The sequence below is a fragment of the Phoenix dactylifera genome, chromosome 17, assembly GCF_009389715.1.
Source record: "Phoenix dactylifera cultivar Barhee BC4 chromosome 17, palm_55x_up_171113_PBpolish2nd_filt_p, whole genome shotgun sequence".
Lineage (NCBI taxonomy): Eukaryota > Viridiplantae > Streptophyta > Magnoliopsida > Arecales > Arecaceae > Phoenix > Phoenix dactylifera.
Window position 1 is genome coordinate 8,318,380 of NC_052408.1, and position 16,785 is coordinate 8,335,164.

At 45.5% G+C, this 16,785-nt stretch overlaps 1 protein-coding gene across 1 annotated transcript; it reads right to left on the minus strand.

Moving 5' to 3' along the window:
- Nucleotides 1–4,602: 4,602 nt before the first annotated feature.
- LOC103712213 (homeobox protein BEL1 homolog) lies at nt 4,603–9,421 on the minus strand. The gene is made up of 4 exons (XM_008798678.4): nt 7,903–9,421; nt 6,753–7,135; nt 5,734–5,794; nt 4,603–5,450 (listed from the first exon to the last, which is right to left on the minus strand). Exons 1-4 carry the CDS (start codon nt 8,590–8,592, stop codon nt 4,869–4,871), a joined length of 1,716 nt encoding a protein of 571 aa, XP_008796900.2. The 5' UTR covers nt 8,593–9,421; the 3' UTR covers nt 4,603–4,868.
- Between the last annotated feature and the right edge of the window lie 7,364 nt (nt 9,422–16,785).

The following is a 16,785-nucleotide window of genomic DNA, read 5'->3' on the forward strand; positions in this document are numbered from 1 at the left end:
CGCCAAAAATAGGCCCTTGGGACAAGCTTGGGCAAAACAGTAAAGCCGATATAATAATTGGGCCGGGCCTAGAAAATTAGAAAAAAAGCCCGCCCGGGCCTAAAATTATCTATATAATATATTATAATTAAATAATAATATATTATATAGTTAATAAACTAATTAATCTTATATAAATAAATAGAAGTATTGCTTGGCTAGTATGTACTTTTTAGATCAGTATAGGAAAAACGGGTAATGCTGACGTATAGATGCCGACGCTAGGTAGAAGCGTCGACAATTTTGGCTCCGACACTTTTAAGCGTCGTTGAAGGCAAAAAAAAAAAAAAAAACGTAGATGACGCTTTTAAAAGCATCGTCGGAGGCTGGGAGTGGGTGAGAAGACGACGCTTAAAAGCATCATCGGACTCCCCACGACACTTAACAACCCCGTTATAAAAAAAAACCCCAATCCCATGGAAACCTAGCCGCTCAGAGAAAGAGAGAGAGAGAGAGGATGCTGCCGTCTCAAAGGCCGTGGAGGTGATCCATGCCCCGAAGGCTGATCCCTCACCATCTAGCCGCTCAGAGAGAGAGAGAGAGAGGATCCTACCGTCTCCGAGGCTGTGGAGGCGATCCACGCCTCGGAGGCCGATTCCACCGGTGAGGAGCATGACCAGGTCATCCAGATCTAGTCGTACGCGCGCCCGACGGTGGGAGAGGCACCGGTGAAACTGGCCGTGAAGATAAAGAAGTCGGCAAGCAACAAGTCGATGTTTGTGCACATTGAAGCTGAGGGGGCGGAGGTTGTTCCTCGATCGACGACGGTGAGGCCAGGGATCGGGCGGCGGGAGGCGAAGGCGGAGGAGGAGGACACCCATGCCGACGACTTCATCAATCCGTTCTAGCAGCAGCTCGAGATGGGGTTGGGGATGGGGCAGAGCACGATGGAAGGTTAATTCGGGGCATCTTTTTGTTGGTATTGTCCCTTTTTGTTGAATGGGGTTCCTTTTATTCGAGTTGCAGCTTTGAGGAGGGAAGGGGATCTTTTTGTTGGTAATTTGTAAATAGAACCAGATGGGGTTGGTAGTTTATTGTAATTTGTAAAAAAAATATCATTGATGAGATTGTTGTTATTTGTAAAAAAAAATATCATTAGCATCTAGATGAGATAATTGTTCTTTTTTTGATGGAGTTTGTAAAAGAAATATGTTTTCAGGCTTGAATTTTTTGAGTACGATCATGCCGCTTCATCGATAATAGACCTCTAATATTTGAAAGAATATTAGATATGCTGCTTCATCGACAACAGACCCCTAATATTTGAAAGAATATTAGACAGGAGGTTGCTCGGTAAAGGCTGATACTTATAAGCATTGGCGGAATCAAGAGAGCCTGACGCTTAAAAGCGTCAGCAAATCTTCCATTTTTGCCGATGCTTTTTAGAAGCGTCGGCAAAAAAAATTTCCACCCCCTCCTACCGATGCTTTTGCAATTGGCGCGAAAATTACAGACGCTTATAAGCATCAGCATTTGCACAAAAAAAAGCATTGGTATTGGCTCTAAAAACCATCGAGAAAGATAATTTTTTTTTGTAGTGGATGTTACTTTGCACTACAAAATTATATTGCACTTAGCCTATAATAGTGCGGGGAAAGAGGAAACTAGGTTTGATGGTCGGGCTTGGAATTGGCTCTTCAAGATTGGGTTGGGTCTGGGCAAAAATGTAAGCTCGATGTTCGGGTTGGGCCAGGCCCGGCATTGGCATTGGGCTAACTTCTACTGTGGAGCCTGGTTGAGCCTGACCCAGCTCGGTGTTTGATCAACTCCAATCCAATGCCACACACCTTACCAAGTCTAATGTTGCTTAATATATTGAGTTGACAAAATTCCAATATGATTTAATCTAATTTCCATCTTGAGTTACTTGCAAACTAAATCACCTATTAGTTTTGATCAAACTAGCGGTTTCCCAAGATATTGCTTTTTTTAAAATTAAAGTGTTATTCAGTAGATCGATCTTTATAAAATTATAAATTATTAAATTGAACAAAAATTTTCAAGAGTTGGCTCTAGGCTTCATAGGCACATAGCAAGCTTAGAATGTGGTGCTAAGGATTCTTTTTTGGCATCAATGGCATTGAAATAGTCTTAGCATCACTACAAAAAAGCTTTCTGGCATTTTTTACATTCTTTACCGATGCTTATAAGCGTCGGTAAAGATCCGCCCGGTGTTGCACAAAGCGTCGCCGAAGCATCGGCGATACTTGAGTGAAAAAAGTTTTTTTCGATGCATTTGAAAAGCGTCGTAAAAGATCGGTTTTTAGCAACACTTTCTAGCCACGCTTAAAAGCATTGCTAAAAACGTCGGCTTTAGCCTTAATTTTTTTTAAAAAATTATTTTTTATGATTTAGGGCAAGAGGGAAGAGGGACATCCACATCTACATTAACAGAATACAAAATTTCTACCGTTCAACAACCCATCAATCATTTGATCGATGAATGCATCCACGAGCTTCAGATTTTATGTCTCGATGCATACCCACCTATGATCAAAACTCAAGAACTAGAAGGTAAAAATTAAAGAATCAGAACATACTCGGCAATGGACTGGGAGAAGGAATGGAAGCCACCAAACTCAGCCTCTCCTTGTGGGTAACCTTTGGCCGGCTCTGCCTCTGCTTTCTTGCCCTCCAGATGTCGTCTTCCGGAGGACCCAACTCCCTCTCCTTTGTCACGATCTCCTTCTCTAGCCGCCTTTGAGCCCTTCGAATGTTTCTTAGGGATGCAGCAGAAGCAGCAACCCTGCTCTTTTCTTTCTTGCGATGGGCCATGGCCTAATCCAGTTTCTCCTCTGTCACAAGCCGCAGCCTGGGCCTCCGATGAGGGGAGGGTGAGAGGAGGAGGAGTTCTTGGAGGAAGATGGGGCTGCAAGGGTGGATGGAGAGGTGAGGGGGAGATGAAACTTACGAGATGGTCGACGGAGGCCTTGACACTCACCAACTTGGCCTCCATCTGCCTGCATCTATGGCCGCTCATCTCGTTGGACCCCAGCCCGCCCGCCGCCACCGCTGTATCCTCAGCTCAGAGGGGTAGAACACCTTTCTCGACGGCGCGAGTCGTCCTCAAAGCTCGGAGGGGGAGGGGGATCCAAAGCTCAGTGGGGAGTTGGGGGGAGAGGGGTAGCCAAGTTGGATCGGGGAGGAAGAAGGGGGGGAATGGGGTGGATTGGAATGATGGCGGCTGGGTGAAAGGGTTAGGGTTTGTTCTCCGCGTGCGAGAGAGAGAGAGAGAGAGAGAGAGAGAGAGAGAGAGAGAAAGGCAGGGGGATCAAGGAGGAAAAAGGCAGGGGGTTGGCTTTATTGCCTTTTTTTCTTCTGACATGCTTTAAAGCATCATCTAATTTGAATTTCACCCGACATTATAAAAAAAATGTTGACCAATTTCAGCACCGCTTCGAAATTTGCTGACGCTTTTTTATAGCGTCGGCGGGAAAGAGTCATAAAAAGTCTATTTTGTTGTAGTGCATGCATGCAGTGATTTGTCCACAGCTACAAAATGCATAAATAGAGTTGCATATTAACCTCTAAAACATCGTGGAAGCAACATTAGACCATACATAGTAATGCATGAGACAGGATTGCATGGAATGATACAGTTTGGGATGAAATGAAGCCTTTTCAAAGAAGTGGTCTCACGCATGAGCTGCAATATACGACTCATTCAGGTGGGTTGTAAACATTTGATAATGTGACTCTCATTAGTATTTAACACCATGATGGTAATCAGCTATTCCATTCTTAATCTCGAGCCACAAATTTACTCCATATCATATCCATATGTCAGAGTTAACTCCACTTACCTTCCTTCTTTGTAATTTCAGAATTCCACAACACAATGTAGGTCACGTACTCCCTCTTACAAGAGCATATCTTTTGCACTACTAGGGAAGTCCCTACACAATCATGTTAATGCCTCAAAGCAAATGCAATAAAGGAATTAAGAACGCAGATAATTTGGCGAATACTTGTATTCGTGAGATTAAGAAGGTATGTGCACATCTAATTCCATAACAAAACTTGGTGGGCATCGATAGACTTTTCACAAGAAAATGGCAGGGCATATATTAATCAGATGAAAACACAAACCACTGATCAAGCACTAGCATGGTGGAGCATTTACGTAATGGTTAAGTTCTTTGTAGTGCAGGAACTCATTTTCAACTTTATCCTTAATTTGATGGCAAATCATCCTTCTAGCCTACTGAAGAGCGAACATACACATGCTAGGTGCAGTAGGAAGATTCATACATAAAGCAAATTTATATATCCAAATTATCTCCAAGAAACTGAGCCAAGATGCTCTTTCAATTAGTCATATCTCTGGTGCATTATATGAACAAATCAAATAGATTAAGTAATAATGACACCTCGAATGCACGATAAAATAATTAATGAAACCCCCCATAACATTTAGCCCATTAAAGTACCGAACAAGAGTAGTGCATTTGCCTCATTTCATTTGAATAACTCCAATAAACCTTATTTATTTCATTATGCACGGTAGACAACACACACACACACACACACACGGGTATTTGATCTTTGAATGAAGTAGTTGTATATATAAATATATATCTTTGGTCCAACAAATTAAGTTTAACATGTATTAGTTATATAGTTGCACCTGACAGTGGCACTGCCCTCTCCAATTGCATAATATAACTATCGTATAGGATACAAATATAATACCAGGGGGAACCAATAAAGCACAAATTTATTTAGCCTAGCTACCGGCCAAAACAATATACAAAAAAAGTATAATATATCTGCTCTTGAGTCAGTATGTTTCTATCTTAGCCTTGCAGATTTGATGCCTTCTTTATCCTCTATCCTGCCAAGTCATGCAGCAACTGAGCCCCCATCATGTTCCTATAAGGAACGGTCTGTGCCTCCCCATCTAAGATGGCGAATTGGACCTGCTGGCCGTCGTCGACATGCTCTCCAGAGAAGAGGAGAGAGTGCTGGGAGGAAGGCGAGAATGATAAGCTCATGCCTCCCCCGCTGTGCTGCTGAAGGCCCAGAGTTAAGGACACGCCACTCCCCAAGTTTCGACTGCCACAACCGCTGTAGGAGAAGTCCAAGTTGGAAACACCAAAGCTCTCTGCCCTTGGAACCTGATGCTGCGGATTGTGATCTCGGGAAGCTTTGGCATTCATCGTATTTTTTTGATCGCTATGGTGGCTGCTGTTGATGATTGATGAGAGCGAGTCTGAATCATTGAGGAGCTGCACTGGCGCTGGCTTCTGGTCAAGCCCAGGGTTGAGGTTAGGGTTAGGGTTGGCATCGTCTTGCTGTCCAGTTGTGGCATTGGAGGACTGACTGTTTTGTTCTTTCGTCTCTTCCATGTACATCTCCTCCACCATTGGCTTCCAAAGCCTCACCCTTGCATTTATGAACCAATTGGAGACCTGGGGTGCAATCCATGCATGTAGTGAATATATATTTTTATGATCTAGAAATTTAAATGATTCCAGATATTGAGTGAACCAAGAACGTGAGAACATAGTCATATCTGCATATTCTATAAAGTTCACCAACATAACTAATTTGATTATATGAACCAAGAGAGCGCTTTCATTCTATATATATATATATAAGAAGAAGAAGAAAAGAAAAGAAAACAAGGGAGTGATCAAGGTAGAGATGAGGGATCAACTGGTATAAAGAAAGCTGTAATGCATTAGGGCATACCTGGCTTCTCGAGAGTCCAGTTTGCCGGGCTAAGATATGTTTGTCGACATCGGTGGGGTACCTGTTATCAAGAGCAATTGTTAAGTCCAACAATGGAACAAGTCAGTTGAAGAATGAGCAAACCTGGATGGTAACAGCTATTTGTATTGGTTTTTCTCCCTAGTGACAAGGATTGGGTCTCTTCTATAGTTTATCACAAACCTAAACAAGGGAAATTGGCATGCCGTGCTAAAGAAAACAAAGAGCAGCTATCCAGAGACAGCTAGAAGGAGCTATGGGCAGCTTTACTGGCATCCATCCATGGGTGCTAGAGTCTTATTGTTTTTTCCATGTCTTATAGGAGAACCACTTATAAAAAGTTGTTGCATTGTTATGGGGAAACCGCTGCCAAAAAAATTGCTCTTAGTTTGTCATGCCAGAATCTTGAATGAGATGGAATACTTTACATTTTTTTTTCTTTATCAAGCTGAAAACATTGGATAAAGCCACAGTATTAATTAGTTGCAGTCAAAGTAATCAAAATTAATTATGTTTTATTAGATCTACGGATATTTGTGGTTTAATCAATTTCTCCAAGATATTACTCAGCCAATTCCACTAAATAATGCCCTATGATCTTATTCACTTACATTAGAAAAAACCTATTTCCTCAACTTCTTTTTCGGATTTTGTCAAATACCTAATCAGAATTGTCAACTAACTACAAAGTTGGCGAATAGGACTTACGAGGCACAATAATTAAGAATCCACGGTGTATATTTTGTAAGCTAAATCCACGCATTATTTTCTGATTTGTGGCAGTCAATCAAAATGAATCCTATATGCTGGCTAAAAAGAAAGCCTCCTCCTTGTAGATCCTCCTCTACTTACAATTTAACTGGTCACTTTTATATTTCATATTATCCATTGGGATTTTCATAGAAACCAAAACACACACACACACACACACATATGCACACATGCACACTCAGAGAGAGAGAGAGAGAGAGAGAGAGAGAGAGAGAGAGAGAGAGAGATACGGGTGAAGGAAATGCTCGAAGAGCCAGGCTCGAAGAATCGAAACAGAGCGCTCGGGAAGGCCTCTTTGGGGCCGCCATGGGTGGTCTTCGAGCATCCCAGCCTGGTGAAATGCCTTCTGCTGCCGCAGGCACTGGTCAAGCAGCTTGAGCCGTGGTGTCTCACCTTTCGTCGTCCCTGGTGCAACTGCATCCTTCTCTCCGATCGCCTTTTCTGCGGCTCGTATCTGACCAACAATCCCATCCCTCAGGCACCGAAAGTGCCTCGACATGGCCTTGGATGCCAGCGTCGAATAGAATGTGGCTGCTCCTTTCCCGGCCACAGCCTCAAACGACGACACCACCGCTCTCATCTGCTCGCAGTATTTTCTGTATCTCCTATCCACCTGAGTGAATTAAAAAAAACAAATAAAAAAAGACAATAGTAATAAAAAAAAGGACAAATTTTGCAACCACTGCTCCTATATAATTGTACAGATGCATATCATGTTATGTTCCTTAGCTACTGCATGCTTCCAATAGTAATAAAGAACAAAGGATATGAGAGTACGTAGAAATCTTCTCTTGAAATCAGCATATTGCTAGAGACCATGCATGTGCTCTCATGAGGGGATGGAATTATTCATGGGGTTTTTCTCCTTTTCAACTTTGAATGGTAGCCATAGCCTTTTGCATAAAATGACCTAGCATGTGCCAGGTTTTGCACACTAGTGGTAAATAAATGATGACAACAATAGAAGGATAAATAACAACAGTGATTACAATAGTTACATTAATAATTGTTATGATAATAACGGAAAAGGAGGGGAAAAGATGGTGGGTTCCATTAAATAAAGGGGATGGAAGAATGGTAGGGCTAGATAGCTACGAAAAAGAAAGGGAATCGAGGTTTCCTGAAGTAAATAGAGAACCCCAAAACTGTCAATCTGTCCCTACCCCTGGCTCAGAACCACACCTGTGGTAGTTCTGCAGTCCCACATAATTGAACCCTCCAGATTCAAGCTTCTAAACCAATCAACTGGGATCCCCACTGATAAGATTAAAAAAAGAAAAAGAAATCTATTTTTTTCTTTAATTGTTGTTCAACCAGTAAGATGAGAAGGGGAAAGAATCAAGAAGAAGAAGAAGAAAAATGAGAAGGAAGTATACTGACCTCTTCTAGCATGGAAAGCAGCTTAGTTCTCCTCCTTTGGAGCTCCAAGGGGTCCATGGAGTTTAGGGGTTGATGCCATGAAGAAGAAGAGGAAGAAGGACCACCTTCTTCCCATTGGCTTGCCTTTTGGGACCTCTTACTCGAGCTGATCTCTCCTCCTAGGTTGCAGAACTCAGTCAGAAGCTCCTTAGCTGGGCCCAAATACTTGGAATTCTTCAACTGAAAGGGCTGATGCGAATCAAAACCCCTCCCTTCCTGCATGAATATCTGCTGTTGATGAGAACTGGCTGCTCTCGAGAGCAACCCATCCCTGGAATCACTCTGATAGCAGGATGGAGGCACTCCGATGGCGTCGGAGGGCTTCGGGTTGAAGAGGGACAGCGACAGGCCCCTGTTGGGCTGCCCGGTCTCTTCACAGGGAAAGAGAGATCTCAGCGAGGAGTCGTCCACCTGCCACGGGCTTGCCGGTGCCACCGTCTCGGTCGTGACCATAAAGTTCTTGCTCGATGCCTCGGGGAAGTCTCGGGGGACGAAGCCTCTCCAGAGGTTGGAGCTTTGATGCTTGGAGGGTGCCCCCAACATCTCCATCCCACCTTGGAGACCATAGAGCTCCTGGTTGGGCTCGAAGCTTTGCATCGCCTGGTGGCCTGCAGAGGAGAATTCAGCGTAGTGGGATTCATGGGCCATCATACGAAAGCTCTAGGATTGATCACGGCCTGAAAGGTAAAGGAGGTCTCCCTTCGATGGATTCACAGGAGGTCGGCATGGGGAGGGGGAGAGAGAGAAAGAGTGAGGGAGAGAACAGCCATAAAGCGAACCATTATAAATAGTGGTTTTTCTCTCTAGAAAAGTCTTAACGGAAGACCATAGGACGAGCTATGCTTCCGCTTGAGCAAGTCAAGTGCTCGCAAGTCTAAGGAGAGCCAAAGGAAACCAAAAAAAGCAAGGAAAGAGATCCTGGTACTTTAATTTGGAGAGCCTACCACCCTCTCCTCTCTTCTACACTTATTACGGCAGGACTTCCATAAATTGTTCTCTTCCCTTCTCCTCGGTGGAAAAGGTGGTAAACTCGGATTGGCTCGAATCCCAACTCCTCAAAAGTGAAAATTTATTTTTTCTTTTTTTCCTCCCTCCCTCCCTCCCTCTCTCTCTCTCTGCTTTCTCTGTCTCTCCTCTCTTCCACACTTAAAAAAAACTTTTCTCAGATGGGCTTCTGTCGGCCCCTCTGCTTTCTTTCACCAGAGCACCGAGATGAATTGGACCTTCGGAGATTTGTATCACCGCTACTCCTCTGCTACAAGTAGTACTCTTAGTGCTACTAGAGAGAAAGAGGAGAGGGGGGGGAGAAAATATTCTGAATACAGGGGGCTGGCGCCGACGACCGAGGTTGGGGAAAGAGTGGTCCTGTGTTTCCAACTAATCCCCATTAAAACGGGTATTAAAGGAGACTTGGCCGCATGGGACCGCAGTCTCCCCCACTTAAAACAATTATCTTCTTCTACCTTATGAGAATTATTTTACTCTCTAGATGCGATTTTATTTGCCATCTTCCTCATCTACTACCAACCGGTCCTTACATGCATGCCTTTTTCTTTTGCAGTGCGAGATAGATTTTCATCATCTTTTTTTTATTATTATTGTATTTGAAAACATATTATAAGAAATGTATAAATAAGTTATTTCAGCAGAAATAAATAAATAAATAAGAGGTCAGTGAAGATAGCTGATGAATAATCCAATAGTGTCATATAGTATAAATTTATGATTATATCATGTTCATCATCAATTTATGATTGGTATGTTAATATCTCCTGAAAATATAATGCAGTATTTGTAATATGGATACAACAAAATCTCTCTTACTTTGACTATTTGAGGTCTATCTACTATGAACGCATGCTTAAAGACAAAGACCACCTACGGGTGTTGTGTGAGCCACATCTTACACTTTTCTAGCATGGCCCATGTTTGATTTAAGTATGAAAGTCCTGAAAGCATGGTATTGTTCACACATTGGACAATCTTGTTTACCAAGCAGATACTTGAAGGACGTGTTAGGTAGAGGGAATAGTAACCTATCCCCGATCTACTATACATGGGATAGTTTATCTCTTGAATTATGTTATGTTTTGGTGGTTGGTTGCAAGGATAAATCGTATAAGTATAAAATTGCCCTCTCATTTTTTTTGATGTATTTGAAGAGTGGATAGGTGCAAAATTATAATTAGAAAGGATAAGTTTCTTATATTCCGTAGAATAATTCTATTCCGCCACTTTGGCGGAATAGAACTATCTGCACAAGCGGTCTCCTCCGAATAAAGTTAGACCATGGTCTTATGGGCTGCTCGGCATAGGATAACCCCATTTATCATGTTTATCCTTCGTATTTTTGTAGCTATTTTGTATAACTTTTATATGTATTAAAATATTAATATGAAAGAAATATTTGCCATCATGCACCCATGCTCCCATTCTAGCCATCATTTATTACTTGTTTATCTCAATTTTTTTTATGTTTTAAATTCTTCATTGTTGCTACATCACGACCTCATACCGTCTCATGCATGCATACATTAATTTTTTATATTTACTATAATTAATATCAGTATTGCATCCTTCTCTTTTCTCATGTTAGCTGTTAATCTTTGTCCTTAAAAAAGTAACTATATAGCTAAAAAAAAAACTATGATGGATTGGGTTTGTTTCTTTCCAGAAAGAATGATTCACTTTTCTCTGCACAAATCCCCCTTGATCACTTACCACAAAGATCTCTAAGTGCTCCAAACTCTGTCATTCATACGCCTACACAGATCTCAAAGTGACCAATGGATGATCCAATTGTGGATTCATGCGAAGGAAGGTGAATCCTTCTTTAGCACGAAAGATGCACCCCCGATCCAGCCATCATTAATTGGTGCAAGTGTAATTGTTTGAAAAATATGTTAACAGAGGTCATGTCCTTTTTTGGTGTATGTTAACTCATGGTTGATGGATATTTGTGGTGTAATACACTCCATGTATATCATATATGCAACAATCTAGAATCTAATTCAAAAGGACTAGCCAGAGATTATTATTTAGCTGAGATCCGAAATTGTTACAAATAGTGTCAGAACGGACTTGCTCATGACTCATGTATAACTAGGGGATACCATAGAATAGGAATTTTTGGGACTGATCGCTGGCCAATCTTGATGTTTGTAATTGGATTTGATTGGATTTGAATCTTTAGCATGGAAAGGATGCCATGACTTGAACTAGAGGAGTATTTGAGGGTAAAGGAAGCCAAATAATATTTTCTAACTAGTTTTTTTGGATAAGATCCTCAGTCATTATAGTGTACAACTTATGACTCTTTTTCTTGCATGGTTGACCCCCATATATTTCATAGCGTCAAAGTTTTATGATTTACGATATATAAAAAGACTATGTTGTAATACTACATGAAAATGAGCACGTAGTCACGTCCATCATGTACTATATGAGGATATAATAGTCAGGTTTAGTTCTAGCTATTTTAGATGCTTGGGGTATTCGATTATGTGCATGCACTTCACATGATGTTATGGGGACGGACATCAAATAATTGTACACTTCACAAATCCCAGTATGTAGCCAACCACCAACTAATATATTAGATGGCCTATCAAGAGTTGAAACCGTTAGCTGTATTAATTTCTATTGTATGGGAGACTAAGAGTTGAAACCGCCAGCTTTTCTTGACTAATACATTTGATTCATGTAAAAGCCTGTTCTCAATACCTAATGCTTTTACATAAAATGCCCATCTAATGGAAGTTTAAAAAGAATGGAGGAGAATTTTCTAATTTGTATGACCAGTTCCATGCCAACATTCTTTGTCTCCATATATAGTGCTTGACTAATTTCACTCTTTGAATAAAATCCGACATATTATTACATGAACATATTCCACTTGCACTCCAACATTTCCCCATGGTTCACTCCATCTAATCACTAGATTTCTAAAGATCGCCGCTGATTAATTTAAAAAAAACTGATGATCATAGTTTTGAGGCCATCACTTGCTGAATTAGATGATTGTGCAAAATGTGGACTATGGACGGAAGAAAATATTAATCAAGACGTATGGGAATTGACAATGAGATAATGCTACTGGGATGAATTAATTCTGTCGTGAAATCCAGTAATCATATCACGTGGATCAATTGATAAATGTGAGTTGGTCCTGAAATAAAGTTGGTATTATACTTATGAAAGCCAAGCTCGGAATGGTACTTTAGATTAGGTTACAGCCTTTTATGTAGCCTTCCTACCAAGATATTCACTACTTTCTACATGGAAAGGGATGGGTACTAGAAACTAGATAGGAGATATTGAGTATTTAAATGCTCTCCTCTATCTCATGCATGGACCTTGGTTGGACTAGTTCTTCACCAAATGTTGACTTGCTCCGTTATAGGATGTGGGTCAAGTCCCCTGCCGCACACCATTGATTTTGAGATCTTTGTTTGCCATCACCCATTAAGTGATGCACCAAGAAATGTGCATGGGAGCTACTCTTGTATCTCAAAACCCACCATATATGGCAAGCAGACCCAAGGTGAAAAATTAACGAAGTTTTCACAATGGAGAGAACATAAGGCACATTCTTCGTTATGAGAGGCGGCAATGACAAAGCATGGTGTGTTGAATAATATTAATTCTGAGGGATTGACCATGCTATTTAGAATTGAAGGCTTCTCACATGTATTTAGAAGGGGACTCTATGATAGTTATCAGATATGGTTTTCTCAGCTCAACTACCTTCTGCTGATACAAGAATCTATCCTTTTTTTTATAGAATTGCTGACGAATGATACGCATATTGCTCCTTATTGAGGTATTATATATCTATAGAAAAGCTAATAGTGCAGTCGAGTGGATCTACATTATTGAATTTTTCGAGAAATCTTTCTATTTAATTGTTAAATATTTTATTTTCTAACTTCCATGGATGAACCTATACTCGAATATTTTAATTCATCTGTTTTACCAAAAAATAAGATCAATTCTCCTTGTGTTGTATACGTCGACGAACATGTCAATCAGAGTTACATATTCCCTAATTTTTGATCCTTGATTTGTATATATGATTGAGTCAAAAAAAAAAAAACTTAGGTGGTTGTCCAATAATTCATGAGACATTTTTCGCTTAAATAAACCATAAAAATACTCATAACATATTTTTTTCCTTGTTGTTGTTCTCTATTTAAATATATTAACATTTTTTATGGATGTACATTTCAGTCATTTCTAGTTTCATTTATACTTTTATTTGTAATAAGGCTTCATGATAGTTGCTAACTTTGTTCAAAGCTACCGCAATGAATGGTGTTAGTTGCAGTTATATGACAAAATATATAAAGAACACATAAATTGGAAATCCATTTTATCATTCATGATCTATGTAGCTTAAAATATCCGTAGGTTCAAATCTAAAATGTCTTGTGTTGCTGGTGGTCCAAACCGAGAACGATTGGCACTGCGGTGTGAACGGAGTTCCGTCTGAGTTGTCTTGGTTGGTGTTGGTTGCGCTCCACCTTCCGCCAAGAAACCTGCAAACAAGCCTTGCACCACCACCAGGGTGGTGATGGCCCTCCGACGGTCAAGTCAGAGGAGATTGGAGGAGGAGGAGAGGTAATAATCGCAAGTAAGAGAGTGCTCTGGGAGATATTGCTCACCCCCCCTTTCTCCCCCCAGCCGCATATATACCTGGCTGGGGGGTCTCTCAGGGGGGTTCGTTATCGTGGGGCACGATGGTGTGGCCACTGACATGGCCGTTACAGGGCGTCGTGGAGCAGCACCGGGTACGGCCACGTCAGGGCATAGTGGGGCTCCGCTTTGTACGGCTGATGCAGGAGATCGTGGAGCAGCATCGGATACAGCCGTTGCAGGGAGTAGTGGAGCAGGAGGCCGCGGCGTGCCTCTGGGGAATAGCCTGTCGTTATCAAGAGATCTCCGACTCGGGGTCGGAGCGCTGGATCAAGGGGCAGCCGACTCGGGGTCGGGCTGCGGAGCCGAGGATATCCGACTCGGGGTCGGATTGCTGGATCAAAGGGCAGCCGACTCGGGGTCGGGCTGCGGAGCCGAGGACATCCGACTCGGGGTCGGATTGCTGGATCAAAGGGCAGCCGACTCGGGGTCGGGCTGCGGAGCCGAGGACGTCCGACTCGGGGTCGGAGCGCTGGATCAAAGGGCAGCCGACTCGGGGTCGGGCTGCGGAGCCGAGGACGTCCGACTCGGGGTCGGAGCGCTGGATCAAAGGGCAGCCGACTCGGGGTCGGGCTGCGGAGCCGAGGATGTCCGACTCGGGGTCGGAGCGCTGGATCAAAGGGCAGCCGTAGTCTTCCTGGGCGCGCGTGCCGGTCACGTGGGGCATGGCGGCTTAGTTCCCCCGTAACAGTAGCCCCCCACTTCCGAGCCTGGAACCAGAAGGGGAACAGGTGAAGGGAGTGATGTTTCGGGATTGCCGCCGTTCCTCGGAGAGGCGCGCGCGCTTCGAGCAGGTCAACTTCGGGGAAATTCTTCCGCCGTTCCCCAGGAAATTCTTCCGGCGCTAAGCCAGGCATCCGAGGGTTAGGCTCCAGGAAATTCTTCCGGCGCTAAGCCAGGCATCCGAGGGTTAGGCCCCAGGAAATTCTTCCGGCGCTAAGCCAGGCATCCGAGCCCCAGGAAATTCTTCCGGCGCTAAGCCAGGCATCCGAGGGTTAGGCCTCAGGAAATTCTTCCGGCGCTAAGCCAGGCATCCGAGGGTTAGGCCTCAGGAAATTCTTCCGGCGCTAAGCCAGGCATCCGAGGGTTAGGCCTCAGGAAATTCTTCCGGCGCTAAGCCAGGCATCCGAGGGTTAGGCCTCAGGAAACTCTTCCTGCGCTAAGCCAGGCATCCGAGGGTTAGGCCTCAGGAAACTCTTCCGGCGCTAAGCCAGGCATCCGAGGGTTAGGCCTCAGGAAATTCTTCCGGCGCTAAGCCAGGCATCCGAGGGTTAGGCCTCAGGAAATTCTTCCGGCGCTAAGCCAGGCATCCGAGGGTTAGGCCCCAGGAAACTCTTCCGGCGCTAAGCCAGGCATCCGAGGGTTAGGCCCCAGGAAATTCCACTCGTTGGTCAACCAAGGCTGGCGCATGCCGAGGCAACTGGTCGGGGCTTCAGGCTAGTCTGCTCCCGGGATGGTCATCGGGTTAGCCTGGCATCCGAGGGCCGAGCCTCGGGACCTTCCACTCGTTGGTCGGCCAAGGCTGGCGCAAGCCGAGGCGACCGGTCGGGGCTTCCGGCTAGTCTGCTCCCGGGATGATCATCGGGCTAGCCAGGCATCCGAGGGCCGTCAAGCCTCAGGAAATTCCGCTCGTTGGTCGGCCAAGGCTGGCGCAAGCCGAGGCGACCGTCGGGGCTTCAGGCTAGTCTGCTCCCGGGATGATCATCGGGCTAGCCAGGCATCCGAGGGCCGTCAAGCCTCAGGAAATTTCGCTCGTTGGTCGGCCAAGGCTGGCGCAAGCCGAGGCGACCGGTCGGGGCTTCAGGCTAGTCTGCTCCCGGGATGATCATCGGGTTAGCCTGGCATCCGAGGGCCGAGCCTCGGGACCTTCCACTCGTTGGTCGGCCAAGGCTGGCGCAAGCCGAGGCGACTGGTCGGGGCTTCCGGCTAGTCTGCTCCCGGGATGATCATCGGGCTAGCCAGGCATCCGAGGGCCGTCAAGCCTCAGGAAATTCCGCTCGTTGGTCGGCCAAGGCTGGCGCAAGCCGAGGCGACCGGTCGGGGCTTCAGGCTAGTCTGCTCCCGGGATGATCGTCGGGTTAGCCTGGCATCCGAGGGTTGTCAAGCCTCAGGAAATTCCACTCGTTGGTCGGCCAAGGCTGGCGCGAGCCGAGGCGACCGGTCGGGGCTTCCGGCTAGTCTGCTCCCGGGATGATCATCGGGCTAGCCAGGCATCCGAGGGCCGTCAAGCCTCAGGAAATTCCGCTCGTTGGTCGGCCAAGGCTGGCGCAAGCCGAGGCGACCGGTCGGGGCTTCAGGCTAGTTTGCTCCCGGGATGATCATCGGGTTAGCCTGGCATCCGAGGGCCGAGCCTCGAGACATTCCGCTCGTTGGTCGGCCAAGGCTGGCGCAAGCCGAGGCGACCGGTCGGGGCTTCAGGCTAGTCTGCTCCCGGGATGGTCATCGGGTTAGCCTGGCATCCGAGGGCCGAGCCTCGGGACCTTCCACTCGTTGGTCGGCCAAGGCTGGCGCAAGCCGAGGCGACCGGTCGGGGCTTCCGGCTAGTCTGCTCCCGGGATGATCATCGGGCTAGCTAGGCATCCGAGGGCCGTCGAGCCTCAGGAAATTCCGCTCGTTGGTCGGCCAAGGCTGGCGCAAGCCGAGGCGACCGGTCGGGGCTTCAGGCTAGTCTGCTCCCGGGATGATCGTCGGGTTAGCCTGGCATCCGAGGGTTGTCAAGCCTCAGGAAATTCCACTCGTTGGTCGGCCAAGGCTGGCGCGAGCCGAGGCGACCGGTCGGGGCTTCCGGCTAGTCTGCTCCCGAGATGATCATCGGGCTAGCCAGGCATCCGAGGGCCGTCAAGCCTCAGAAAATTCCGCTCGTTGGTCGGCCAAGGCTGGCGCAAGTCGAGGCGACCGGTCGGGGCTTCAGGCTAGTTTGCTCCCGGGATGATTATCGGGTTAGCCTGGCATCCGAGGGCCGAGCCTCGGGACATTCCGCTCGTTGGTCGGCCAAGGCTGGCGCAAGCCGAGGCGACCGGTCGGGGCTTCAGGCTAGTCTGCTCCCGGGATGATCATCGGGTTAGCCTGGCATCCGAGGGCCGAGCCTCGGGACCTTCCACTCGTTGGTCGGCCAAGGCTGGCGCAAGCCGAGGCGACCGGTCGGGGCTT